Source organism: Penicillium bovifimosum (genome assembly GCF_028826915.1).
Source record: "Penicillium bovifimosum strain IBT 22155 chromosome Unknown utg000001l_segment0_segment0, whole genome shotgun sequence".
Lineage (NCBI taxonomy): Eukaryota > Fungi > Ascomycota > Eurotiomycetes > Eurotiales > Aspergillaceae > Penicillium > Penicillium bovifimosum.
Window position 1 is genome coordinate 2,306,964 of NW_026622710.1, and position 26,350 is coordinate 2,333,313.

Consider the following 26,350-nt stretch of genomic DNA (forward strand, 5'->3'; position numbering starts at 1 on the left):
GCCCAAATGCATGCAGCTGCTCACCGATCTTTGAACACGAAGCCATATACGAATCGATTCTCCCGTTACTCCTGCTCATAGTAACATTCACTCAAACCTCCACCTCATCCACTCCCAACCATGTCCACAAGCCAGAACCTAGCCGGCAAAGTCGCCATAAGTAATCCTCCCACCACCTCCCCCCTCTAACCCATTAAAGACATATTAACACGAAAGAACAGTAACAGGCTCCAGCCGTGGCATCGGCGCCGCAATAGCCCTCAAACTGGCCCAACAAGGCGCCAACATAGCAATAAACTACCACACCAACGACTCAGCCGCCGACTCAATCGTCGATCAAATCCTAGCGCTAGGCGTCCACGCCACCGCCTTCCAAGCAGACGTCTCGAAGGAAGAAGAGGTCAAGACCATGTTCGAAGCCGTCATGAGCGTATTCGGTCGGATCGATATAGTAGTCAGCAACTCGGGCATCGAGCACTTTGGATCTCTATCCGAGGTTACAGAAGCCGATATTGACAAAGTCTTCGCGGTTAATGTCAAGGGACAGTATTTCGTCGCACAGCAGGCTTATCGGTTTATGGAGGCGTTTGGGAGGGTTATTTTGACTTCGTCGATTTCGGCTGTTAAGGTATTTTCTTCAATGTCTTTGGAAAGTGCAAGTTAGCTAAGCTCTACTTTTTATTAACTATGTGCAGGGCGTCCCCAATCACGCTGTCTACGCTGCATCCAAGGCAGCCGTGCAGGGCATGACCAAGTGTCTGGCTGTGGACTTTGGTCCGCGGAATATCACTGTCAATTGCATTGCTGCTGGCGGTGTCAAGACCGATATGTATGCTGAGGTTGCGAAGGAGTATATCCCCGGCGGGAAGGAGATGAGTCCCGAGCAGATTGATCAGGCGCTGGGGAAGTGGTCGCCGCTTGGGAGGCCGGGGGAGGTTGAGGATGTTGCGGGCGTTGTGGGGTTGATTGCTAGTAAGGAGAGTCAGTGGTTGACTGGGCAGACTTGGCAGGTTTCTGGGGGTGCTTATATGGTATAGATTGGTTCTTACTATTGGATTGGACAGATGTTGGGGTGCTTGATCACGAGGATTGTTGATTTTTCACTGGCTTGTTATCTTGCTATTCTCTGAGTATACAGTATACTTTTACCTCCCCTCCTGGTGGTCTATTCCTTCCATACTCTGAGATCTACGATCGACCTTTCCTACTCGGCAGATTCGCTAGAGGGTTGGGGAGGAGAGTAGTGTTACTTTGAACTGTGTTGGCCTCTGATACTTCCACTTACGAGTTTTCTTTCAGTTTGTCTGATTGGGGCTTTGTGGCGAGACGCTGGGTTTGGAGTGTTTCTTAGAGTGTTTCAGCCTGTGTTATTTTTGGACTGAAATGCAGATCGCGGGTTGTTAGGGCTAGGACTATGGGATTCTTTTGACTCTTTGCGTTTCGTGTTTTATGGGTATTTGTTATTTATTTGGTTCTTTAGGGCCTCAATTCGAGAAGTGACTGAGCTCTTTATTGTTTATTGCTATGAAAGGATTACCCCGTGGTCGATGGTGTTGGGGCCGGTAGTAGGGCGATGGCCAGATGAATCCCCAGCCCTACGTCCACCTCAGAACTTCAGAAGTCTCATCCGTAGGATCAATCAACGCAGTATATCTACTCACTACTCGATTGCATAGACATACGAAGGTACTTTTATCAGCAACACGTTGGTTACGCAGGTAGCAGAATCATATAAACTCATTTCACATGATATTCATCATCCGATACTGATCTCTAAATTTCCATCTATGAACAAAAAGGCGTATAAATAAAAAATCAGTTCGGTATTCAGCATTTGCATTTCTTCCGTAAGAAAGAATGTCAACTCCTCTCAACCCAAGAGGGGTATATCCAACCCAACACCCAGAAATCACAAAAAATCAACTCTAACCCAAGGTAAGAGTGTAGGCAGCGTCAACACCGCAAGCAAGGGTGTTAACATCATCCGGCAACTGGTAGGACTGCACGCAGTACGCATCACCAGGAGCACAGGTGGCAGTAGGACAAGACTCATCAGAGATAGTAACACCGAAGCCAGCCTTAACGAAAGCAGAGGTCTTCTGCATATTGATGGACGAGAGATCCCAGAAGAGGACGTCACCGGACTGGGTGTATTCGAACTGCAGGACGTCGTCGCAGACCTCGGTGGTGGAGATCTTGATCGAGATACCGCCGCCGTTGGAGTTGGTCAGCCACTGGTCGTTGAAGGTCTCGCCGGAGGCGAGGGTAGTCATCTCGCCGGGGGTGTCGGTGACGACCCAGAGGTAGACGGTGTGGTCGAGGTTGTTGACGATTGAGACACCGCTGCCGGTGGCGACGGGGGCAGAGCTGGTGGTGCTGGGGCTCAGAGTGCTGCTGACGGCGGGAACTGTGGGAGCGGGCACGCTGAGGGTTGGGATGCTGGTGGTGGTGGGCACGGCAACAGCCTCGGTGGTGGAAGGAATGGCCATGGCCTGGACCGGGTTGGCGTTGGCGGTAGGCGCGGGGTGGACGGTCTGATAGACCGTTTCATAGACGGTTTGCCAGACGGTTTGGATTTCGACATCGCGCTTGGCGACGGGCATGGCGCTGGCGGTCAGGGCCAGGAGGGCGGAGACGCCGGCAACGTTGAAACGCATGTTGGGCGGTTTAGATTGAATCCGTGGGATTTGAAGGAAGGTGTTTGATGTTTAGACGGTAGTGTCTTTGAACTGAGGGAGTGGAAGTCTGATCTACAGACTGTGGTAAAGAGAGTAGTTGTAAGAGGCTCAGCCTCGAGGGAATGAATCTAAAGGAGTGTGATTCGAAAGATCGTGATGGTCAAAGGAAAGTAAGAGAAAGAGGAGATGGAGCGGGGGTACAGCGCCATTTTATTCTTTGAGGTGGAGTCGCCATAGGGCTCACGGTGTGTCACATCGGGGGTGGTAGATGGGACTGTTTGATAGGCAGAGCAGCCTATTGACCATTGACGGCGCAAAGAAAATGGAAAATTTTGAGTTTGCCATGTTGTTCCATGCGGTCGGTACCTGACTAGACAATGTCCATTTCCATTGATGCCATTGGTGACCATTGTCCAAACCAGGGGGATGCGTTTCGGTCCGACCAACCCGAATGGACTCGCTTACTTTGTCCCATGGGTCACACAGTACCTGACCCAGACTATTCTTTTCTGTTCGCTGTTCGCCCGGGCCGTGACTTGTCCGCCAGCGCTAGGTTCTTACTGTGGGGATAAGGCGTTGGCCTAGATCGAATCAGAATCCACAAGATCTCGGGCAAGATTCGTCTGCGACTTCCGAGTTTGATTCATCTTAGTGGATTCTGCTCTGACACCTGTATAAACCCGTGGGCGCTGTAAACAATCCATGGATCATATGTATCATATTGTTCATGTCAACCTAATCGATTCATACATTCATACATTCGAACTAAAATGATCTCCTCTCTGAATCGCAAGGCTAAACCGACTTGAGACAAAGCTTATCTCGGCCTAAACGGGTTGGGAAGGAGAAAAGAAAATCACGTCGGGTGCCAATGTGTCTAGGCTGTTGTGGATACGTGGTAGGCCATCTCACATTTCACAATACTTTTACACTTTTCTAGCCAGGCACCCTCAGGGCCTTAGGTACCGGGGCCCTTCGGAAGTGGCTCGCATTGGTGTGAGACACGCCACTTCAGATTTAGGCAACGTTTTAACAGACTCCCGAAAACTCTGCCGGAAATTATCCGCCAAGCCTTTGCACAGTCTGCGGTCACATCTTTGATGGATCTATCTCGCTTCTGTACGTGTATACCATGGACGCTATACAATAAATCCCTTCAAAGATGAGTGTGGCAAGTGGCCCGCCAAGCCATCACCCCGCCCAGAAAAAAAACCCTTAAATTGTACAGGTGGTGGCACAGAATGCCCAAATAATGGTCTGATCGATTTAATTGGGCGAGACGTGGTTTTTTCGGGCTGCCGATGTGTTGGAAACACGTTCATCATTTGACGAACCGTGTTTGCCAGTCCCACCCTGGCTAGTGCGGTCAACGACAGGGCCACCCCGGCTGTGAGTCTCGAGCGCATCGAACACATAGCCGAACACTTGGCGGTCAACGTCGGAGGCCCACAAAAAGTCCAGATGCTCGTAAGTTGGGATCGGTTGCGCCGTAGTGCCGTGTGGCAGCCCTTTCAGCATAACGCCAATGTCGACGAGGCTGTCGCTATCGCCATATAGAAGGACAATGGGAGTCTTGATGTTGCGAGTAGGGTACTTGACCGGCTTGTAGAAACGCTCAGTGGCAGTCACATTGAATGGGGCATACACCTCATCATCGTAGAATTGGAAGTTTTTGTTCCGGATGATTTGGAACCAATGCACGACAGACTTCGTGCTCGTGAAGGAGTAGAGATGCAAGTACGCAGCTAGCTTCTGGGTCTGCTCAATGTTGCGACACTTCCAGTTGAACAGTGCCCGGAGAGCTGTGTCGATGATGCGCACAAAGATTGGCGGGTACAGTATCGTCTGCCACATCGTTGTCGACGATAGGATGCTGCGTCGGCCAAAGAGTAAGAATAAGAAGTCTGGAGAGGCCTTCATCAGTGAATCAACGATGCGGTTGCGCAGACCCGAGGGGGCCATTGCCGGTGCAAGAGCCACGAAGACATCGACCTTCTGATTCAGCAATGGATGAATAGCGAGTGTAGCGAATGCCTGCGCTGTGCCCTGGGAGAACCCGATGTATGACAAGGAGGGCTGGTCTGTAACCTCGAGGATGTACTCGATGCTGTTGGGGATATCAGAGAAGGCGAACTGGTCAATCGAGAAGTCCCAGAACTCATTGGAACCTGGCGAAAATCGAATCGACTTCTTGGAGTATTTATTGCCGCGGTTGTTCCCCAGCCATACATCGTATCCCTTTTCCACCAACTGGAAGGGCAGACAACGCTGCTCGTCTGTCAAAGCTACCCACACCTCACTTGACATAAGCAGTCCGTGGTGAAGGTAGACAATTTTCTTCCTGAGCCCATTGGGACCCTGGTTGACGCGCATGTCCTCTTCTCCTTTCCGGTATGCCAGCCGATGTAGTCCAAGGAGATAACCATCGTTCGTTTGTACAATGTGCTCTTCGGCTTGATATCCGAAGAGAGCGCAGATCTCCGTGAAGTCGGATGCATTTGCAATAGAGCTGGCAAATTGCTCTTCTTTCGTCCGCTTCTGGCGGGATTCATTCGGAATCAAGTAGTTGAAGACTGATTTGGATTGAGCATAACAAAATCTGATGATCGGGCTTGCTGCCTAGGGGTTAGTATTGGGAGGCTTCATGGACCAGTGGACTTTACTCACGTAGACACCAGGTTATCAAATGAATAATTGTCTCAAGTAGAACAAGGATCAATGACCCAAAGAGGGCCAGATACTCGAACCTAAGGTATGATAATTAGTTGCCGCCTCCCTATTCGGAGTCTGGTCTTCTTACCATAACAGTCTCCCGATAAAAGGAACTCGCGCCATAATGAACAATGATGGATATACATAAGTTCAGTACACTTTCACAAGAGATAAACAGAAAAACAAAGCTGAGATTCAATCGAGAGCGGCGATGCAAGTTGGTCGACGTCATTGCGAACATGTGATAGCGGCTTATCTCATCAGGGGATCGAACGCATCAGCCAATCAGCGTCGAGGCATCTGATAGCCTAAATTTGCGGTGTTCCAGTCATTCTGCCCTCTTGCTGCTTGTGGTTGCGCATTCGTCCACGAGATCGTGTCAAAATGCCCAGCTCATGCAACGATATCCGTAAGTGCACTCCAAGTCGCACAGAGGTCTGATGGAGCGTCACGCTCCTGACTCACCTGGACCCTCTCCCGCAACCCTCCATTGGTCCGACGCAAGCTGATCACAGTCGAATGTTCATAGGGCGGGCTCTGGCCCAATGTCTCCAGGAGTCGGACTGCATCATGGTCCAGCGCCATTCGCCCCGCGAATGTCTAAGCTCTCCTCTCGCCGAGGAGTTACCCACGAAATGTCAACAGCTGCGAAAAGGATTCGGCGAGTGCAAGTGAGTCAGGAACCGGGTCTCGAGATCGAGCCGACAACTCTGGATAGAAGGACAATGGGACTAATTATTGGGGTATTCCCCGGACACAGACGCGGTTTGATCGATATGCGCAAACGCTTCCGTGGTAACCAGCCCATCTCGGTCTCCAAGGAAATGGAAGGCGGACAGTCCGGGAATGCGTCGGGTGGACAGCTTTATGCTGGACAGCCTGCATACCAGACGGTCAAGGAAATCAGTGGCGATGAAGTCCAGATGGACCCGGAGAAGACAAGAGGCCTGTGAAGAGGTTTCTTGGATTCGCTGATTACATGCTGGCATGGCCCGGAGTTCGGTTACGCTTTATAACATACATTTTCTTCTTTATTCGCCCATTTGGAATTCTTCATACCCGGTCTTCATAATCCATATTACATGTTCACTGTCTCTCCCGGAAAACCTACCAGACGATCAGGCATGCTCAGGAACGGCGAACGCGAGCTGGGCAGCCGATGGTATTCCCGCGTATTCGCCGCAAGGATCTCCTGGATAGTCGGCGCCGACTCGGCGGCGATAGGAGCAGGGCACACCGCACCACGGCTTGTAGGTGGTTTCACCTGAGAACCTGGTCCAATGTACCATTACATCTTCCTCGTTTCCTCTGGGCTCATGTCCTGCCAGTCAGCGTCGCCAGTTCCGTCAGCGTGGATGTAGCCGCCCTTTTGCCTCGTCAGATTGACCGGCGACGACCTTGACATATACCCATCACATATGATATTGGAAATACCAACCTCGACCTTGATCCAAGGCAAATGAACTCCCCCTAGCATTCAAGCCCTAGTCGAATGTAGAAATCATCTCATCGGACCCAGCTTCTTACCGCTTGGAGTGAGTTTGAGTTGCTAGTCTCCATGGTTGTTCTAAGGAATGGACTAAATGGCTCGCTGTGATATTCGTCTCGAACAAGAGACAACAGTCCAATTGAGAGATCCAAGCCCTCGTATTCTCTTTAATTGTTTCAGAATTCAGAATATTCAGATCTCAAGTTCGACCTCTTTATGAGCTCTCCATCAATGTGTTACGTGTAGTGTTTCTGGTCCTGCTTCATTGCGTCGCCTTCTACACAGTATGGGCGAAATCCTCTCTCTCTCTGATTGGTTGCTCGTGATGAAGCCCCAGTTGCAACTCACATGATCTTTTCCGCCTGCCTCTTCGCCTGCCTCTCACAGGATAGCTTGTGTCCGCACCCACGCGTACCCCCAAACAGTTCGTCCAGCCCCTGGAAATTCAAACTTTCGCCTTCTCCAACACCACCTGGGTCACCAGATCGATGGGCACGAATGCCAGCGCGCGCAGTTCCCTATCAATCTTGCCCACGGTCTACAATTCTACGGTCTACACCCTTTTACTCGAAAAACAGCGACAAGGAATTCACTACAGGTTTACGATATGTTGCTGTCTTTCGAGTAATAAGGTGCGGACGGTAGAATTGTAGACCGTAGGCAAGATTGATGGGGAACTGCGTACGGTGGCATTCGTGCCTACTGCCTATCGATCTGGTGACCCAGGTGATGTTGGAGAAGGCGAGTCATAGACAATCGGTGGCTGCCAATGGTTGGGAAGGCGCTTGAGCACGCTCCCGGCGCATGCCATCTCGGTTTTCACGCTGCACCGCCTTTCTTGTTGCCTGTTCCACTGACGGACCCTTACGTGCAATGACTTGCCGCCCACGGAACTGGGGGATTTACAGGAGCTCATTTCTGGTGTTCGCTCATCCCGACAGCCTCAACGAGAAGCAGTGCCATGTGTCCGATATTACGACGAAATTGTACACATGGCACTGCTTCTCGTTGAGGCTGTCGGGATGAGCGAACACCAGAAATGAGTTTTTGTAGCTCTCTCGGTTTTGTGGGCGATAGGTCCTTGTACTCGTCCGTCAGTGGGACAGGCAAACGAAAGAGGCGGTGCAGCGTGGAACCTGAGATGGCATGCGCCGCGACGCCTGTAGACGCAGCACGTAAGTAGGTCGTGGGTTGTTATCATAAGAGAAGATGTTGTCGAAGGAGGGGCTATGTACACAGTACTGTGTAAAGAGGAACTGCGGAAATGAGCGACTGTAGAAGGACGTATTTCGTGCAAGTGATTATGTTGTGGAAGGGTGTCCGTCCGTCCATCAAAGAAATATCTACCGCGTAAATGTATTCGCCTACTATCTACACAGTCCACGAGTCCGAAGACAGGACCTGCTGCGAACTTGCATCCCTCACGGGGCCCTGTCATGGGTGCACGAATGTAACTTCTGGGGAGCAACTATCATTTACAATTGTAGGCAAAAATAGCCTAATAGGTAAAGTACACACACAGTACGTAAATGAAAAGATGAAAAAAAGAAGTCAGCACTGGGGTTCGAACCCAGGTTCCCGAAGGAACTAGATCTCGGGAAGTCTCTGATAGAGAAATCCAGTTCAAGTCTAGCGCGTTAGACCACTCCGCCATACTGACTAATGCTGTGATTGTGCTTCACTTTTAGGATACATAATGGGTATCACTCATATTATGATGGACAGAGGGAGGTGAGGGTAGGTTTGAATTCTTCCCTTTTATGCGTACCAAACTATTTAGTTATAAGTTACATTGTTACAATAGTTAGTTAGTTAGTTACTTACTTATTCTACCAGGCATGTTCTGTTGTACACCATTTGTGCCGGCGCCGCCGGTTTCGCCGGCCCCTCGATTTACCTCAGTTACTCAGCCGCCCCCTAGTTAGTTACAAAAGGCGTTACCTCAGCATTCTCAGACGTCGGATAACATGATTGGTTGGTCATGCTTACATGACACACCTAACCGAGCTGGGTTCAACCTAACTTGGTTAGGTATGTCATGTGATCCCACATGACTCAGGATCTCAGCCAATCATGTTTGGTCTGAGCATGCTGAGATAACAAAAGGCGGTGAAATTGGCTATCCACCGCCTGCTACTTCAGGATGATTACATCAGCCTTTTTGGGGCGGCGGGGACCCGAAGAAGCTACAGATTAGGTTTAGCGCGCCAAAAATCTGGCAGAACTTTTGGATCATGTGATATATAGTCTGAGGTGACTGATCGCCATGACCTGTGGAACATCACACTACCAGCCTCAAATCTGCGCGGGTTTCATTAGGCACAATTTAGAATTTGGAACCTTGAAATCTCTCAAGGTTGGAAGCTCGGAAACTCTTATCGTTCAGTCAGACTTTTTTCTCCCTTCAAAATGCCAGTCACAAGAAGTCAATCGGGGACTCAAGTGAGTCAAGTCAACCACGATCCAAGCTCAGCGCAAGAGGATAGTGAAATCACCAGAAAGAGCCTCGAACAGGAACAAGCGACGAAAGGCTCGTTCATTGAATGGTTTGATCTCGACTATTCCGACAATTCAATCCTAAAGCAGACCGACTGGAAGCTCATCCTCAAGGAAGTGCGGAAAGTCGACGGCTGTCGCCAAATCACATGGACAAACCCCGTGGAAAATGGCCAGAGACTGTGGATTATCATACGTAAGATTAAAATCAGACTCCTTCCAGACAAATCTAACGCGATGGTCAAAGATTGGCGGCGAAGGGCTCAGCGAGACGTGTTTCGCCAGTCGGATGCAATGACACAAACCATGAAAGAAATCATCTTTTCACCAAATCCAGATTCCCACAGCAAAGCTCTTTCAATTTATCGGTATATTTATGCCTCTGCAAAATTCATCCTGGATTGCTTCTCCAAACCCAATCGTCCTGACATGGTCTATGAGGTCTGGACGGTGTATTTTCCAGTTGAGGTTATTGTTGCTTTGTTAGATTCCGATCCCCTTTACAAATTTCCGAGGATGGTCAACTACCGCTCTCATCCTTACGCATCAGAAGATCCTATCGGCGCGGTTTTGGCACAGGTCACTGCCTTTGTGGCAGGTGAAGTCGAATACAAAGGGAGACGCTGTAAACGGATTGCGTGGTTCATGAACTGGAAATCAACCGGAGAGGAGAAGACATACAAAGGGACAGAGTATGACAGGAAAGAGAATGGACAAGGGTCGACGGTGATGGAATCTTTCATTGAGAAGCTACATGGTCTTGGGATGGTGGGATATGAATCCTGTCATGCTAAGTTTCAGGAAATTAAACATTGGAGTTAGGAGAGCATAATTCTCTTGCAAATTGCAACGGCCATTGAATAAGTTCTAGTTCACGGCTGTAGTAAATCACATAGAGTTCAAGGGCTTTCTTGCCACGCATAATTGTCTGAAGCAAGAATACTCATCACATATCATCCCCCCATGCCTCGATATTAGCGAAGTGATGGGAGTGATGGGAATTGTGCCTCCGATGTGTCCGTTTCCGGAAGACAGAACGACTAGTAGTGCCGGCAACTCGAGTTCGTGAGGCGCTAACAACACGCGACCAGTCGTACTGGGAAAGATAACTAGCTATGGCAAACCACATAAAGTTATCTGCATTGTCGGCTGCCTTGTCTGGATCCACCGATGCCAGTTCACCCGTCAATACAGCACCATATGCCTTCTTGGATTTTTGATCATGAGGATCAATGAAGCTTTGATCTTCTATTCAACGTATGATATTAGCTAGTGCGCCTTCACCCTGACCACAGAATTTCCAACTTACCAGCACCACTCCACATATGCATGAGCTCGTGTAAAAGTATACCTGGTGTCGACACCATGAATTGCATGTTCTTTCCCTGCGGGATCGTTCGTTCGCCACTCCTCCACTCACTCAATGAGTGCTTTCGAGAGGCCCATTGGAATGATAGAGGGCAGAATGTGATCGAAGACCTTTCCTCGAATGATGTAAACCCAAAAGTGGTAGGTCCGCACATGACTCGATCGCCACTATAGCTTTTGAACCTGGGGGACCAGTAATCCCATTCGGAGTCGACTGATGGGGGTGTTTGAATTAGTGGCAGGAGCTGGAGTGATGGTGATCCAGTTCTTACAGTTTGGATTGACTTTCAACAGTTGCCCTGTTTTTTCCCCTGTCTCTTCGTTGTATACCCATCGGGTTTTCCAACGCCACTTCTCTGAGCAGAATATCCGTGCCTCCGCTCCGTCATCCTCTTGTTCAGACTGTTCGACAAGCTCAGCGTAGTTTTCTATTGGATCCCGTCAGCCTTCATATTTCAAATTTATTTGAAGTAAGATATCAACGTGCCTTGCACTGTGTTGAAACGATCAACACTTGACGCTGCAACTGTATGAGTTGCAACATTCTCCTCGATTCCAAACCACGTAAATAGGTTTGATCTGACTGTTGCATCGGAATCGTAATTGTCGAGGGCCTTGAGGGCAACAGATGCCATGTCAATGGCTTCTCTATACACCTTCGCTATGTCAAATCCCTTTTCCACATCGACACCATCACAGGATCCGCCAAGGTTTCCAGTCCGTGTGATAGGACCAGACCCTTGCTCCACGTGAAAGCGTTTGTAAACATCTTGTGACCAAGCCTGGTTTGAGAGAAGCCCAATGATTTCCAGGAGAATCAGTACGATCTTCATAGTGAGACCGCTGACCTGTTATCATGAAGTGGTACCTCTCTGCGTCTAAAAGCGGATGCACCGCTATTTAATATGACCCAGAGAGTCATTTCCTGAGAGTTTTGTACTGTGTAGCTTACCGAGCTAGTCTATAAATCTGCGAAACAAGCGCATCTAATATGGTGCTCGGTTGTCACTCTGGTATCGATTTTTTCGAACATGCCATCGAATGAGCAACCGGCTTCAGTGATTCTCGCGGGGCCGGGCCGAGGCCGCCCGGTGGGCCAGGGGGGCCGTGGGGCATGTTCGGAAAAGTCGATACCAGAGTGACAACCGAGTCACCAAATTAGATGCGCTTGTTTCACAGATTTATAGACTAGCTAGTAGCTCGGTAAGCTACAAAACTCTCACCTCCTTTGATTATACAATACCGCGCTAAATCGCTGGTAATAGTATATACGCTCGCCTGCGGATCCCCTTGTGCCTATTCCGCAGTCACCCTTAATTTCAAGCATCCCGTAGATAGAAATTAGCAAAAGTGGAGGCTTCTTCTGAGTATGCAGGTCGATATTGTAGTTCTCTGTAACTACCTTGGTATCGCTTGATAACCTAATGATCTACTGTAAAACCTGGATATACCGATACAACCCGAGAAGGCCAAAAGTATCGGTAAAACTAGATATCGGTCAACCATGTTGAGGATATATATATGGCACAGGCTACAGCTCTATGTCCCAAATTTTCACCCACAAAGGCCCCACTTTTTCAAGCATTCTTATTGACCAGATGGACTCGCGATAGACATGAAACGTGCTAAAGTAGCCTCAGCAAGAGGTGGAGCAAGCTCTTAACTAGAACCACAAATATACTGTGAGACAGCGAGAGAAATGAAGTGGGCCGGCCTTTGATGGAAGAACACTGATAATATCCGGTTAAGTAGGTCCCGGTGGCACATTGAAATAATTCCTGTGACCGTGGAAAGAAGATTGACGCAGCAGTGTTCCAAGCACCAAGATGTATACTTTCCGTTGTGTCTTGGTTTTTCTCTTAATTTTGAACATTCCCTACGTTTCCTGCGAGGATAAAGCTTGCAGTGCAGATAACCAGTGTGCTCAAGGTTGTTGTTCTAAAAGTAATAAGATCTGTGGTTATGGGCCTTCATATTGCGCCGACGACAAGTGTCTTCCAGCAGGCAGCGCAAATGGAACTTGTGAACAGAAGTCGGAGTGCAATCCTGCTGGCTTTCCAGGATGGGGCGATACTAATTGGGGTACGTAACTTTCTTCGCTTTTCACTTCTTGCTCTCTTTGTTACTCTCTGCCATATATCGCCCATACCTGGTCATCAAATGGCAGCTTATACCTCCAAACAGGTTCCACATACGCGGAGTCCGAGTATTGTCCGCTGAACGTCTGCTGCAGCGAGTTTGGCTTCTGTGGCACCACTTCTGAGTTCTGTGGAAACACCACCGTTGCTGAGCCAGTATGTGGCGGAAGCTCTACTACCAAGCGTACCATTGGTTACTACGAGGGCTGGAATCTAGAGAGATCTTGTCAGACTATGAAGCCGGAGTCTATTCCTGTTGGTGGCTACACCCATATCAACTTTGCGTTTCTTTACATCGACCCAAAACTGTATACCATCACACCCATGAAAGCAGACCAACAGAAACTTTACTCTCAAGTTGTTGACTTGAAAAAGCGAAAGAAAGATCTGAAGGTTTGGATATCGATCGGTGGATGGGATTTCAACGATCCAGGGTCCACGCTCAATACATTTTCAGAGCTAGCGGCAGATGCTGCGAAGCAGGCGACATTTTACAAATCACTACTTTCCTTCATGGACAGCTATGGGTTTGATGGCGTCGATTTAGACTGGTAAGAATCCGGCATATAGAAACATTGTATTAGCGTTAATACTAATCGAAATAAGGGAGTACCCGGTGGCATCTGAGCGCGGAGGTCGAGAGGCAGACTTCAACAATTTTGGCACATTCTTGGCGAACATGAGGCAAGCACTCGATGGAGCCAAGAAAGATTACGGCCTTTCCATTACTCTTCCAAGCAGCTATTGGTATCTGCAACACTTTGACATCGTTGATCTCAGCAAAAATGTCGATTGGGTAGGATCTGACCAAATCCTCAAAAAAAAAGAGCCCAGCGACTGACATCCTATCACAGTTCAACATGATGACTTATGACCTCCGTGCGTATTTTGAGCTGGAGCCTAGCAAATCCCAGAAGGCTAACCTCTACAGACGGAACCTGGGATGCGGACAATTCCTGGATCGGCTCGGTTGTCAATTCTCACACCAATCTTACCGACATAAAACTTGCTATGGACCTCCTTTGGAGAAATGACATTGATCCCGAGAAGGTTGTTATGGGCTTAGGATTCTATGGCAGAAGTGAGCATCCCATTCGCAGTACTAGATGTGACTACCTAGGTAGCTGACAGATTAACTACATGCTTCACACTTTCGGATTCATCGTGCACAACTTCAGGCTGTCCATTCTTGAGTGGTGGTAAGTATCTATTGAAAAGAGAGCCATAAGCGCTAGCTAACCCCCGAGTTTTCTCGTGCAGGAAATCCAGGACCGTGTACGAAAAATGCAGGAACACTGTCCTTCAGCGAGATTCGTTCTATTCTTGATGATGACAACAAAAAGGCTGTAAAAACATATGATACCGAGGCGGCTGTTCAGATCGTGACTTTTGGTGAAAACCAGTGGGTTAGTTATGACGATTGGAAATCATTTGGAGCCAAGGTTGAATATGCCAACTCTCATTGCATCGGAGGGTATGTTTCATCCAACTGGAACCGCTTTGCTTCGTTGCTAACCTGGAGTGATTCTCAACAGAACAATGGTATGGGCGGTCAGCTTAGATGCGGATGGAGCCGCCACGAGTAAGCCACCAATGTTCAATATAGAAGGCCTTGCAGCTGACAGAGCCTAGATGGACTGACTGGGGCAACTGACCTCTTCCCTGGTGATAATGGCTCCCAAGGGGGAGAAGGCGATGTCTACATTGGACCTGATTTGTGGACCAATGATACCGCTGAGGTAGCTTGCAACGCACCTTGTACACTGGTACTCCCTCCTTATCCACTCGAAACTCCCGTCACGATAACTTGGCCGGATTATCAAACTTCAGTTCTGTCTACTTCAGACGGAACAATCCACACAAGGAGCACCAAGTTTGAGGTACCTAAATTCACCATCACTGAGGTGCCTTTTTGGCCGGAGACGATAGCCAATACAGCCCAAGTCACTGTTCATTTCAGTCCCGTGCAGAGCATTGCGCCACCGGCTCTCACCTTCAACCTGCCGTCAAATGAAGCAACATTCCCATTGAATACAGTTGATTACACTGCAAGAATGACTCCTACTCAATCGAATTCGATGGTTACATCGAGCCCCTCGGCAGTTTCAACACCTGCTGCGATTCAAAGCGGAGTGGCAGACAACTGTGTGAACTTTTATAAAGCTGCAGATGGCGACGGGTGCTACGATATTGCCTCCACTCATGGCATAACAAGCGATCAATTTGTTGTGAGTTTTATCGACCATTCCGATAAGATGATGAACGAGCTGCTAATTGATATCTTTCAGGAATGGAACCCAGCTGTTGGGTCAGACTGCTCTGGTCTTTGGAAAGACGAGTACTACTGTGAGACTCAGCTTATCTCAACCAAGACCCTAACAAACAATAATTGACAAATTTCAGGTGTCGGTGTTGCTTCGACAGCTACAGCCAGTTCTTCAACAACCTCCAACGATACAGTGATCCCAATCACTTACTCCAGCTCTCACCCAATCACCATCATGCCTCAACCAACTGTGACATCAATTCGTCCCAAAAACACGCCCATACCCCACATAAAGTACCACAAGGGTGACCCACCTTCCAGCGGCGGCTGCAGTGCTGGCAAGGCTTTATCCGGATGTGGAACACATAACTGCAATCTCTTTGGTTGCTCAGGCAAATGCGGAATTTTCGGTTGTGATGGCGGCTGTGGCATTGGATTTTGCGGTGGTGGATGTGGATTGTTCGGTTGCGGTCCAGGCTGTGGTGGTGGTAAGATCAATACCAGGCGTTTACCCTGCAGTGAGAAATATACTAAATGACTTCTTAGGAAACTGCATGATTAAAGGAGGCGGAGGAGGAACTGGGGGTGGAGGTGAAGGGCCGGAAGACGACCAACAATCGACATCATCGACATCCTGCACCGAAACTGCAAGTATGAGTACCACCACTGCTTGTGATACAGCCTGCGCCGACGCAGCGGATACAGCATGCGCTACTATCTGTGATGCCGTGACAGTTGGCGGTTGCACGCCAACTGCAACAGCGGCTGTACAAATCGATGCACTCATTGGGGAATCCTGGGATTGGATCAATGATAGTGAGGATGAGCAGAATGCTCAAGCTATGAGCTTTGCATCTTTCATTAACCCCAAGCTCAGCTCCGCAGATCCAATCATGATCAGCGGCACAACATTCTCTGGGTCCATGTCATTAACGGCTGCACCATCCAAGTCTTCTTCCGCCGCTACTGGGATAGCCGCCACATCGTGCGACTTGTCAAGGTATACTATAGTATCTGTCCCCCTTCTAAGAATTTACAATTGACGATGATCAATTGCAGCGTCACTGGATCAGCCAGCGCGGATATCTCCACCATTTGTTCGTGCGAAGGTGGCTTTGGGGCTTCTTTATCGACAAAGACCAATGCAGCAAAGTCAACCTTCCTCATTTGCGCAGTCGACCCTCCTCTGACCATAACCACGATTGAACCAACAACGACAACCAAGACCGCAAAGGTTACATACACGCAACCAGCAGATTCTGATTCAACTCCACTTGGATTCGTCATTATGAATGAACAACATGAAACCGAAAACGCTCTGTGGACTTACTTGTCCGTTCAAACACACAGCGATTTCGACGAGATGTTCCAGATCTCCGGCAGTCTGATGAAATCGAAGGTTGAGGAAGGGTCCCAAGCCAAGTTTTGTGGTCAGACTACTACATTCAGTCCTACAGGTAACGGTGATCTTCTGAAAGGTAAGAGTGACACCGGGGCGATCTTCACATGCACTATGGACAATGATCAGGATCCAATCACCCTTTACCCGAGTAATAGACCAGAGAAGATCGTTTTCTCTTATCTATGGAAGTGCTGGACGAATATTTGCGAGTGGGAGGACACGCCAGTTTCTTGAGTGAAGCTTTAAAGAACATGCAATTGCTTCCAATGTTTTCTGGATCTGGAATCTCGAGGCCGTGTGGTTAAAATCAAACGCGTGGCGCTTTCTAAACGCGTGGCGCTTTCTGTTACCACTTTGACAGGTTCATGTCTTTCGGGTCAACTGCTATACATCTCTATACAAGATACCATAGCTCAATGCAGATTCTATAGACAATAATTCAGGATCACTAGACATAGACCCGTTAAGCCTTTCGTCTGGTTTGGAAATTCAACACATTCTCATCATTTCATTCGTCAATCGAGCGGTACATGAATATTCTAACATTTGATGAGCTTGAGACTTTCTTGAGTTGTCATAACACCCCCTCATTCTTCACGCCTTGCAGACACCTTTGTGCTTCCTCCAGTCATTCCGCTGGCAGTCCTTTGAACAGTATTTCACCTTATGGCAGCGCGAGCAATTCATCAGCTCCGAGCCATCAGGCTGCGCCTGCTTTCCACAAACAACACATCCATCTTTCTTGGGGCGAGGCGCATCTTTAGAAGGTCAGCCAATCATGTTTGGTCTGAGCCTGCTGGGATAACGCAGTATATTAGGTTGGCTCGACCCTAAAAGGGTAGGCCGAAAGCGATTTAACCAATCCACGGCAAACAAAGTATGAAAGTAAATGCATATTTCGGGAATCAATACAGCGTGGAAAGTCCAAGACATGAATGGACAGAACAATGTATAAGAGCTACCCTAGATCTAGATCTACTGACTCTTCTTAAGCTTATCAACCACAGGGGCAGAGTAGAGCCAGACAACCACAAAAGCCAAGAAACCACCGATAACCGACCACAGACCGGCAATCCATACCCAACCACCAGTAATAGCCCAGCTGCGCGGGTACTCGTCATGAGCGAAGTGGCGGACAGTGACCTCGTGGTTCTCCTCGATGGCGGTGAAGAAGGGACGCTTGTAGTTGACGCGGAAAGAGAAGATACCGTGTTGATCGGGAGTCACAAATTGAGCGCTGAACACAGTGCTGGTATCGGTGCGGTGGATGGGCTGCAGGTTGAGGCGGTGGAAGGGCGAGAGCATGGTGAACTCGAGCTGGAGCTCGTCGTCGCCAGGAACCTCGAAGGGAACCCACTTGTCGTAGACATACTCGGAGATTTCGATGTTGTAGACCTGTAGGGCGTAATAGAGTTCATGATTAGCTTGGGATGGATAGGCAATAGAGAGTTGGTTTACGTACTGTCTCGTTCTTGATACGGTAGATCGACGGGTTCAGCTCCGCGCCCTCCGTGGCCAGGCGATGCTCGACCTTGTCGACCTTCAACACACCAGTCTCCTTAAAAGCCCAAGCAGTCAACTGCTTAGCGAACTCGCGGTTTACAGTGGGAGTCTTCTTGCCGTTGGGTGTCTTAACCTCAGCGGAGAACCACTGGTCCTCCAAAGCCTCGACAGATCCAAGAACGGTGAAGCGGGCGGAGTTGCGTGCCTGCATAGCGGACACGAGGTTCAGCTGCGAGCCCGTAGCTAGGATATCCTCCGGCGCGGGCGTGCCCTCCTTCGGGTTGTAGCTGTAGGCGGTAGCCGGGGATTTGAGAATCGGCGAGAGGAGGACACTGTCGTATCCGAGTGTATGGGGAGCGACTCGGGGAAGGGCCAAGACACCTTCGCCGTCGAAGAAGGCCTTGACGTCAGGGCGGAGGGGTCCAGGGCGCTGGACGACGAGGACATCGTGCTTCTCAGCGGCCGAGAGGGTATCGTAGTTGAAATGGTCAACGACAACGTGAGAACGGTCGGTAGAGAGGTGGATATCGAGTTCGAGGAGAAGGGAGCTGATGGAGCTGGAGGTGGCAGACTTGCCGGAGAGGGCGAGGAGGATGTTGCCATCCTTGTTCATGAAGTCGAGGATGTGCTTAGGGGTCAATGAGGGACCGAGACCTGCAATTCTCGGGGTCAATTGACTAAAACTTGAGATATGGGCACCGAGTTCCCTACCTTTGGACTTGGGAGGGAGGATCAGGAGGTGGTCGTAAGCTCTTTCGCCGTGCTTGAATAGCGCAAGCTGGTCACTTTTGGGGGATTCAAAGGAGACATCATATCCCCGTGCTAGATCGCAGAGTCAGCCAGATACCCGCAAACGAGCACAGGGTAAGTTACCTTCTAAATCTGCCCACAACGTAGAGTATAGGTCCTTCTGTTCTGTATCTTCCAAAACGGCAAGTAGACGACTGCCAGAGCTGCTCAGTGCATTTACCGCAGCCAAGAAGCAGCAGATAAATAACGTAAGACACCACCTCATCTTGAATAAATCCCGCACAGCGGAGCTGAATCCAGGATGCAATAAGGAGTGAACAAGAAAAGAAAGGTGGGTTGCGCAGATACGTGTATAGATCGAAAGGGCGACGTGTTACTGGGGCGAGCGCCAAGACCCGACGCTGAGTCCGCATCTCCGAACTTCAACTTCACTTCGTCCCCACGCCTTCAATTTTGCTCCTCGTTCTCCGCCCTACCACTCAACAACCACTCGGTGGACCTCTACATCTATTCATTCGTACGCGTTTGAATAGTAGCACCAAGTCAATCACCAATTGACCCCACGCCTCTATCGCAAAAATATCACCGACCGGTCGCCAACGACCGACTTCTGCAGCCATGTCTACCCCTCAGTTCTGGTCGACCCCTCTGCGCTACATCCGCTGGGCTGCACACGAGAAGCCAGCTATCCTCGCTGCCCTGTGCATCGGCTTCATGGGCCCCGTTTCCCTGGTCACTATTCCCCCCATCCGCCACGCTCTCGGTGACGTCGACCCCGAGCCAGTTCCTATGACATATCCCAGTACGAAACCCATTATATCTGTACAGTCGGGTGCATCGGCATTCGAATATCTTTCGAGTAATATGAAACTAACCGAAATTCTCAATGTCTATAGTTCCGCAGGGTCCGCGTGTGATTCCCAAGGGCTACGATGACGAATAAATGATTCCCAAACTACGACTACGAGAATATCAAATCGTCGGAGGTTAGGGGGATTTTCGTTCATTATCCGTGCTTGGGAGGATGAAATTCAGCGGATGGCAGGAGATGTGTTGACTGTGTTAGTGCCACCAGTGATTTGATGAGCAAGTCCTATCGCATGCTTGTGTGGGCAAGCGAAATTGTCTCGTTCACAGGCTGCATCTCCTGGCCGTCAGAATGCTTTGATACCAATATTTTTGCGCATACGCCGAATGTCGAGCCGGCGCTGTGTATGTACTTTGTTCTGTGCAATCGTATAGTCGACATCAAGTCACTTTTCTATGTTCCAGATATCTCGGACATGTACTTGAGGACTCGCCTGGGCGAGAAGCATTCCCTTGTGGACTGTATATCTCTAAGTGAAAGTTACAGTGAATGACTGGATCGGGAGAGTCTTGTAGAAATAGATTTTACATGTATCTTAGCCAACCGCGGTCTTTCTGCATGCTACTGGATTCATCAGTCACACTATTTACAGTGCCTTGAACTACAGGCGTTAAGTTTGACGGATACACCAGTAATTTGGTATTGACGATATTCGATTCACTGAAGAAAGTGATGCAGAGAATCAGGTTCATTAAGGTCATGGATTCAATCCACGAACTCCCACATCAGAACATCAATCACAGAAAACGGACCAACGCCGTAAATGCTCATATCTACATGTGGCTCGCCAGCCTTCAGTTTATCGAAGCACAACGCTCTCGCAGACCAAAGGAAAGTGAAAGTCGAACACGGCCCCCCCTGTTCTTCAAAGGGAAAGACCAAGCAAAAAGAGAACTTGCTAAAAAGACACACAAATCCTGTACACCGTTAAAAACCAACACAAAACCGCATTCGTTATTGTGGGAGTGAGTATTCCCGAAATTCACGAGACCAGAGAGGAAAAACAAACAAAACGCTCAAGTCCGGGCCACCTTTTTCGCAAACTCAAGACGCTCACTCCTTGTCATGGCCAGTTGCATGAAGCAGAAAGCAAAATAAAGACAAGATCCACGGGATGTCCAAGCTCTTGCCACAGAGCATTTTGGGCCATGTCCAGTGGAAGTCCATGGGTTACAGAAGAAGTGGAATTCATGCCCGTGGAGAAGTGGAAATTTTCCTTGACTGGGCCGTTTGAATGGGGTGTTCAACATCTTTGACTTAGTCTGGAATTCCTGGACTGACAAATTGAGGATTGGAGAAGTGGGCCGCAGGTGAAAAGGGCGTAAAGATTTGTCCAGGAGATTGTAAGACATCATCATTCCGAATGGCATTTTGGAAATATTCCAGGAACAAAAGCATCAAAATGGACCACAACGTGGACGGAGATGGAGAAGAAAACCATGGACGCAGAAAAAACCCTTTGAGGCGGTCATTATTGTCTACCGCCGACGGTGCGGGTTGTCTCTGGATGCTTGTGGCCTGCGCTCATATTCTGGAGTGTATCTGGGCTCCATTCCTATCCGTGGATCCGGGGCAGTAGTGGTAGGATAGGCCATCCCGGAAGTTACGGGAGAGTAATCCTGTTCGGCATCATATGCAGGTCCTGGATACCGAGGATTGCCTCGGCCATTGTCATAATAGCCCGGGGAATATGTGTAGGTTTGGCCGTGCATGTCCGCAGCCGTCACAACGGGTTGATTGGAGCCAGAGTAGGAGACCTGAGGAGGAGGGTACGGAGTTGTACCTGATGCATATGGCGAGTGAGAGGGGCCTGTGTATGATGAAGGAGTGGTGTAGGGGGGATTCTGGGATCCACTGTAGGGGCTCTGAGAGTAAGGATCCATGTATTGCTGGGCGGGTGCTGCAGTAAATGGCGTAGGAGATGCACCCTGGGATTGCCGAGACTCATGGACGGCCGAAGGAGCATAGCTGGGTGGAGCAGTGTTAGGTGGATGGGATACGTTCACATCCTGAATGTAATTCCCTCGCGATTGGCCTAGGGCAGCCCGGCGTGAGACGTCCGCCTCCCAGCGGGCGGAGTCAGCCTTCAGATCAGTAATCATCTCCTTTAACCGATGTGTGGTTAGTATCCCAGCTTCATGTATCCCGCTCATTCTCGCATGTCCGGATTCACTTACAGAGGTGAGATTTCGATAGGCACGGATGAAGAATCCTGGGCGATTCTGCTTCCGGTCAGCAATCACGGTCATATGAGTCATTGGATGAAGAACGGAAAACAAACATTGTGGGTGCCGGGCCTCACGAGTGCATCGTTTCCAAGGTAGCGACAGATATCTGCTTGAATGACTTCTCGGCTGATTCCTTCGCCCGGGATGAAATATTCATTCTGACGCTCAACGCGTCCCTCATAACGGCCAGTCATAACGTATTCCGAGGCAGGAAGATATCCGGTTTATATTTAAATTTCTCGGATCCGAAATGGCCAGAAAAGAGGAAATCCGGAGTGTGGAAGATGGTCCGAAAGTCCTTGGAAGTTGATGAAAGGTGAGTCCGTTTTATTGTAGGAAGTACAGATTCTATCAGGGCGACGAGCAGGTTCCAAAGCCGACAATCACGACTTGAATGGTTTCTCCTTTCTCGGGTCCAGGGTAAAGAGAAATGAGATACGGTCCTTGGAAATGGCCAGAAAAGATTGGTCCTAGCAATTCCTTGTGGAAGAAAAGTCCGGTTTATCCTGGGAAGAAGTCCTGGTGGTCCACTGGGTATATATCCTGGGGAATTCGAAAAAGGCCTCAAAGATGGTGACTGAACAGCGACAAGGAAGAAGCTGAAAGGTGTCAAAAGAGAGGGGATGAGTGGCGGGTTCAATAGGGAGAAAGAGAAACACGGCACGGCTGATGCTCCTGAGGTCTGGGGTCTGAGGTCTGTTCGGATGAACTAGATATTTTTGGCCTTGGGAGAGTAGAAGAGATGGAGAGATGAGGAGCTGGCAAGTGAAAGCCAGAAGATGAGAAAAGACAAGAGAAAGAGAAGGAAGGAAGAGGGAGGAGGGGGGGGGGGAAGAGGTAAAGTGGGCTAAGGCAAAGGCGGTTGGGCCGTCTTGGGCTGGTGCCACGACTCCCCACTGAGATCAAGGCGAAAAAGCATGCACGGTCGAATGTGGATTAGAGGCAATTTTGATGTGCAACCCTGTTCATGTCGATAGCCGCCTTATGCCCAAAGAATTTTCACAGATGCATTTTATTGGTATCTATCGTCATTCGTGGGCAATATCACTCATATGTACGGAGTATCAGGGTATCGAGTATCTTTTACTCCGACATGATCTAGAGTAGAGACCATCCCCAAAGCACTGGAGACGAATGTACCCTAAACTAGACCTCAAAGGTCAACCAGCTCTTCTACCCACTAGGTTTTAGCGGTTTTAGCTAGAAGAGCGAAAAAAATAAGGGCCGATCCCCCATATTCAACCAGCTTGGATTACTCCTCAGTCTGTGCCCCTGGACCAAGTTAACATTCAAACTTCGACATGACCCCACCAGTGGATCTTTAACAGCGGTCAAGTAGAGCTGTCGACAGAAAGATGTAAGATCATCGAAAACCGTCAGATGCTCGTCCATATGGTGGAAGGAAGGCAGTGCCGAGAGAGGCCACATCATAGGACTTTCTTATGATTGATCCTTCACCCACCATCTCTGCGTCGGACGGTGTTAGCCAAGAACCAATCTGCTGAAGGAAAGGACCAGTGGCAATCTGTAAGCTCGCCACTCTGAAAGGTGGCAGCCGATAACCACACAAGAGATGCGTTGGGCAGGAATGCGTGGCTTTGGGCACCCGCGCGAAGGCTCCGAGCCTCTCGTCCACTCACAGCCCGCCTGTGGCAGCTGGATCGCACAGATCGGAGATCACCCTGCCTTGTTGCTTTTTCCATGTTCCAGACCTCTACGATGGGTGATTTAGGAGAATCCTGCACGAGACTCGACTCTGACGGTACAGGGGTAGTTGAAGAGATATCTAAGCAGTCGCTAAGGGGTGGTTCATTTGATCCCGGCTCTATAATCATGGAGATATAGAAATGTAGAAATGTGACTGTTTCTGGACCCATCTAGTCAGCTGTAATCCCCCGTGGGCGCATGGCCCTGTGGGCCTGTACACAGTAAAATGACCAGCAATTGAAGACAAAGCAAAACAAACACCAACCTGAGGCTGATGGCACGTGCCCACACTAGTCCATTTTCGGAACCGCGTTCCAAGGTCCGCGGCATCGAATATTTTGAACCTTGGGAGCTCTGTCCGCTGTCAACGTCACTCCAAATGATCTGGCGTTCACCGCCATGATGCACTCGCGAGCATGTCCGAACCAACCGAATCGACCGACCCCGTGAAGCTCTCCCGCTTCACCTACCGGCAACTGCAAGGGTTGCGACACGGGTCCACAGCAACACCCTTGAGAGTGATTGCGCATATCGATCTCGATGCTTTCTATGCGCAATGTGAGATGGTCCGTTTGGGGACTCCGCGGGAGACACCTTTAGCAGTGCGGCAATGGGACTCGTTGATCGCCGTCAATTACGCTGCGCGACCCTTTGGAATCACCCGATTCATCAATATTGCAGAGGCCAGGAGACTCTGTCCAGACCTCGTCTTACAGCACGTTGCAACTTTTCGAGAAGGGGAGGGAGGTCGGTGGGCTTATCGAGATGATTCTTACAAGAAGATCAATACGGACAAAGTCTGCCTTGATCCGTACCGAGCACAATCGCGAAAAATCCTCCAGACAATCAAGGAGGCTCTGGCCACATGGAATGACGATGACAATGGAGACAACACCCAGACTCCGAAGCAGGAAGTTACGGTTGGGCTGGAGAAAGCAAGTATCGATGAAGTATTCATCGATCTGTCTCCGTTGGTATACAAGGCACTTCTTCAAAGATACCCAGAGCTTCGGGCGGGAACACAAGACGAGAACCGCGATGCAGAGCTGCCTATACCACCGACCACAGCCCTGCAATGGGACAGAGATTGCTTGATTGATCTGGATAAAATTGAAACGGAAGAAGATGATCCAGACTGGGACGACGTGGGCATGCTGATAGGGTCCGAGATTGTACGATGGGTTCGGAAAGCAGTCTGGGAGAAGCTGAGCTACACCTGCTCCGCTGGACTTGCCCGCAATAAAATGATTGCGAAACTAGGAAGTGCCTGCAACAAGCCCAATCTACAGACAGTTGTGCGCAATCGGGCAGTGCAGGATTTTCTAGGAGGCTATAAGTTCACTCAGATCAGAATGCTGGGCGGTAAACTCGGCGATCACATCACTGCCGCCTTCGGAACAGAGAAAGTCAGTGAACTTTTGAATGTCTCGCTCGAGCAATTGCGCACCAGGCTTGATGAGCACACGGCATCCTGGCTTTACGGGATCATCCGTGGTGATGATCGCAGCGAAGTCAATCCTCGAACTCAGATCAAATCTATGTTATCTGCAAAGTCCTTCAGACCTAGCATCAGCTCGATTGATCAAGCTGAGAAGTGGCTTCGTATTTTCGCAGCTGATATCTATGGCCGGCTTGTGGAAGAAGGCGTGCTTGAAAATAGACGTCGTCCGAGGGTGATCACCCTGCATCATCGAGGATCCCAATCTCGTTCTCGCCAAATTCCAATACCAGGCTCTAACGTCATTAACGAGGATTTACTCTATGATCTGGCCAATACTCTGCTTCGTCAAGTTGTGGCCGACGGACAGACATGGCCCTGTTCCAACTTGTCATTGAGCGTTTCAAGCTTCGAAGATGGCGTGAGCAATAACAAAGCTATTGAGGGCTTCTTGGTTCGAGGAGATCAGGCAAAGGCTTTGACTCGTTCCTCGAGACCCAGGGATACCGATACTGCACAAGGTGGACACCTCCCGAATGATAAAAGGCGGAAGCTTGATTCCGACGGGGCTAGAATCGATCAATTCTTTGCAAACCCAGTTCACTCCGAAGATACTGAAACTGGCGAGCAAGGCACTTCGCAACAACCTGAAATGGACGCTGAACCGAATGGAATCCCTCGTTTCACATGTCTGCGATGCTCCAAGTCTATGCCCGAATATGAAAAGGAGGAACATGATGATTGGCATTTTGCCAAGGATCTCGCAATCCAGGACAGAGAGGAGGCGAAGGTTTCGCAACCGACACCACCCACGAAGAGCAGTACTCGGGGTGCGACTGCTCGTGGAAGAGGTGGCCGTGGCGGTGGTGGTCGCAGCAAGACCGAGAAAGGACAAATGCGACTGGCTTTCCAGTGAAAGTTGTGTGAGCTCGCCGTCAACCACTCACCGTGTACCTCTAGGCTTTTGCTTTCAGTCTTTCCTGTTATACGCAAATCGCGTCGCGATCTTCAGGATTTCCCTTCTCCTTATAAGCAATACGAGGGATGTTCATTGCCCTGCCTTCTTCATACAGATTTGACCATGTAGCCAGCCAAGTTTCAATAGACATCTTGCCCATTGAGTGCCTCACCGGGTTTCTCCAGGCGTTCCGTACGTTTTGGCGGCTAGTATGATCCCAAGGTTCAAACTGTGCTTCAGCGCGACTAGTCGCGGTTAGGACGAACATAGTAATTACTAGTAACTCCGACCAGGGAGAGTCAATCTTTATCTTTTAGCTTCTCTGGGTCTCTTTCTGGAGTCGGAGCCA

At 49.4% G+C, this 26,350-nt stretch overlaps 11 protein-coding genes across 11 annotated transcripts; 6 read left to right on the forward strand and 5 right to left on the reverse strand.

Annotated features, from left to right (window-relative positions):
• Positions 1 to 120: 120 nt before the first annotated feature.
• On the forward strand, positions 121 to 1,037 carry N7515_000882 (Short-chain dehydrogenase/reductase SDR; the record flags this gene model as incomplete). Its single annotated transcript, XM_056661626.1, has 3 exons — positions 121 to 160; positions 228 to 628; positions 696 to 1,037. 3 exons carry the CDS (start codon positions 121 to 123, stop codon positions 1,035 to 1,037), a joined length of 783 nt encoding a protein of 260 aa, XP_056526792.1.
• An 888-nt stretch (positions 1,038 to 1,925) lies between these two features.
• Positions 1,926 to 2,657, reverse strand: N7515_000883 (uncharacterized protein; the record flags this gene model as incomplete). Its single annotated transcript, XM_056661627.1, has 1 exon — positions 1,926 to 2,657. The coding sequence occupies one exon, from the start codon at positions 2,655 to 2,657 to the stop codon at positions 1,926 to 1,928; it is 732 nt and encodes a 243-aa protein (XP_056526793.1).
• Positions 2,658 to 3,944: 1,287 nt separating this feature from the next.
• Positions 3,945 to 5,513, reverse strand: N7515_000884 (sterol esterase; the record flags this gene model as incomplete). Its single annotated transcript, XM_056661628.1, has 3 exons — positions 3,945 to 5,293; positions 5,346 to 5,425; positions 5,479 to 5,513. The coding sequence occupies 3 exons, from the start codon at positions 5,511 to 5,513 to the stop codon at positions 3,945 to 3,947; spliced, it is 1,464 nt and encodes a 487-aa protein (XP_056526794.1).
• Positions 5,514 to 5,909: 396 nt separating this feature from the next.
• N7515_000885 (PET191 family protein) lies at positions 5,910 to 6,343 on the forward strand (the record flags this gene model as incomplete). The annotated part of the gene is made up of 2 exons (XM_056661629.1): positions 5,910 to 6,061; positions 6,109 to 6,343. The coding sequence occupies 2 exons, from the start codon at positions 5,910 to 5,912 to the stop codon at positions 6,341 to 6,343; spliced, it is 387 nt and encodes a 128-aa protein (XP_056526795.1).
• A 2,945-nt stretch (positions 6,344 to 9,288) lies between these two features.
• N7515_000886 (uncharacterized protein) lies at positions 9,289 to 10,197 on the forward strand (the record flags this gene model as incomplete). The annotated part of the gene is made up of 1 exon (XM_056661630.1): positions 9,289 to 10,197. One exon carries the CDS (start codon positions 9,289 to 9,291, stop codon positions 10,195 to 10,197), a length of 909 nt encoding a protein of 302 aa, XP_056526796.1.
• Positions 10,198 to 10,321: 124 nt separating this feature from the next.
• On the reverse strand, positions 10,322 to 11,576 carry N7515_000887 (uncharacterized protein; the record flags this gene model as incomplete). Its single annotated transcript, XM_056661631.1, has 4 exons — positions 10,322 to 10,623; positions 10,685 to 10,957; positions 11,016 to 11,171; positions 11,231 to 11,576. The coding sequence occupies 4 exons, from the start codon at positions 11,574 to 11,576 to the stop codon at positions 10,322 to 10,324; spliced, it is 1,077 nt and encodes a 358-aa protein (XP_056526797.1).
• A 1,129-nt stretch (positions 11,577 to 12,705) lies between these two features.
• N7515_000888 (uncharacterized protein) lies at positions 12,706 to 16,783 on the forward strand (the record flags this gene model as incomplete). The annotated part of the gene is made up of 13 exons (XM_056661632.1): positions 12,706 to 12,829; positions 12,928 to 13,432; positions 13,488 to 13,677; positions 13,736 to 13,760; positions 13,813 to 13,962; positions 14,060 to 14,080; positions 14,142 to 14,355; positions 14,417 to 14,463; positions 14,514 to 15,109; positions 15,170 to 15,227; positions 15,285 to 15,635; positions 15,694 to 16,147; positions 16,207 to 16,783. The coding sequence occupies 13 exons, from the start codon at positions 12,706 to 12,708 to the stop codon at positions 16,781 to 16,783; spliced, it is 3,312 nt and encodes a 1,103-aa protein (XP_056526798.1).
• Positions 16,784 to 17,524: 741 nt separating this feature from the next.
• Positions 17,525 to 19,067, reverse strand: N7515_000889 (dolichyl-diphosphooligosaccharide-protein glycotransferase; the record flags this gene model as incomplete). The annotated part of the gene is made up of 4 exons (XM_056661633.1): positions 17,525 to 17,944; positions 18,012 to 18,706; positions 18,764 to 18,874; positions 18,926 to 19,067. The coding sequence occupies 4 exons, from the start codon at positions 19,065 to 19,067 to the stop codon at positions 17,525 to 17,527; spliced, it is 1,368 nt and encodes a 455-aa protein (XP_056526799.1).
• Positions 19,068 to 19,420: 353 nt separating this feature from the next.
• Positions 19,421 to 19,745, forward strand: N7515_000890 (NADH:ubiquinone oxidoreductase subunit NDUFA3; the record flags this gene model as incomplete). The annotated part of the gene is made up of 2 exons (XM_056661634.1): positions 19,421 to 19,604; positions 19,699 to 19,745. The coding sequence occupies 2 exons, from the start codon at positions 19,421 to 19,423 to the stop codon at positions 19,743 to 19,745; spliced, it is 231 nt and encodes a 76-aa protein (XP_056526800.1).
• Positions 19,746 to 21,148: 1,403 nt separating this feature from the next.
• Positions 21,149 to 22,092, reverse strand: N7515_000891 (putative transcription factor RfeG; the record flags this gene model as incomplete). Its single annotated transcript, XM_056661635.1, has 3 exons — positions 21,149 to 21,775; positions 21,848 to 21,892; positions 21,952 to 22,092. 3 exons carry the CDS (start codon positions 22,090 to 22,092, stop codon positions 21,149 to 21,151), a joined length of 813 nt encoding a protein of 270 aa, XP_056526801.1.
• A 1,929-nt stretch (positions 22,093 to 24,021) lies between these two features.
• Positions 24,022 to 25,959, forward strand: N7515_000892 (DNA-directed DNA polymerase eta; the record flags this gene model as incomplete). Its single annotated transcript, XM_056661636.1, has 1 exon — positions 24,022 to 25,959. The coding sequence occupies one exon, from the start codon at positions 24,022 to 24,024 to the stop codon at positions 25,957 to 25,959; it is 1,938 nt and encodes a 645-aa protein (XP_056526802.1).
• Between the last annotated feature and the right edge of the window lie 391 nt (positions 25,960 to 26,350).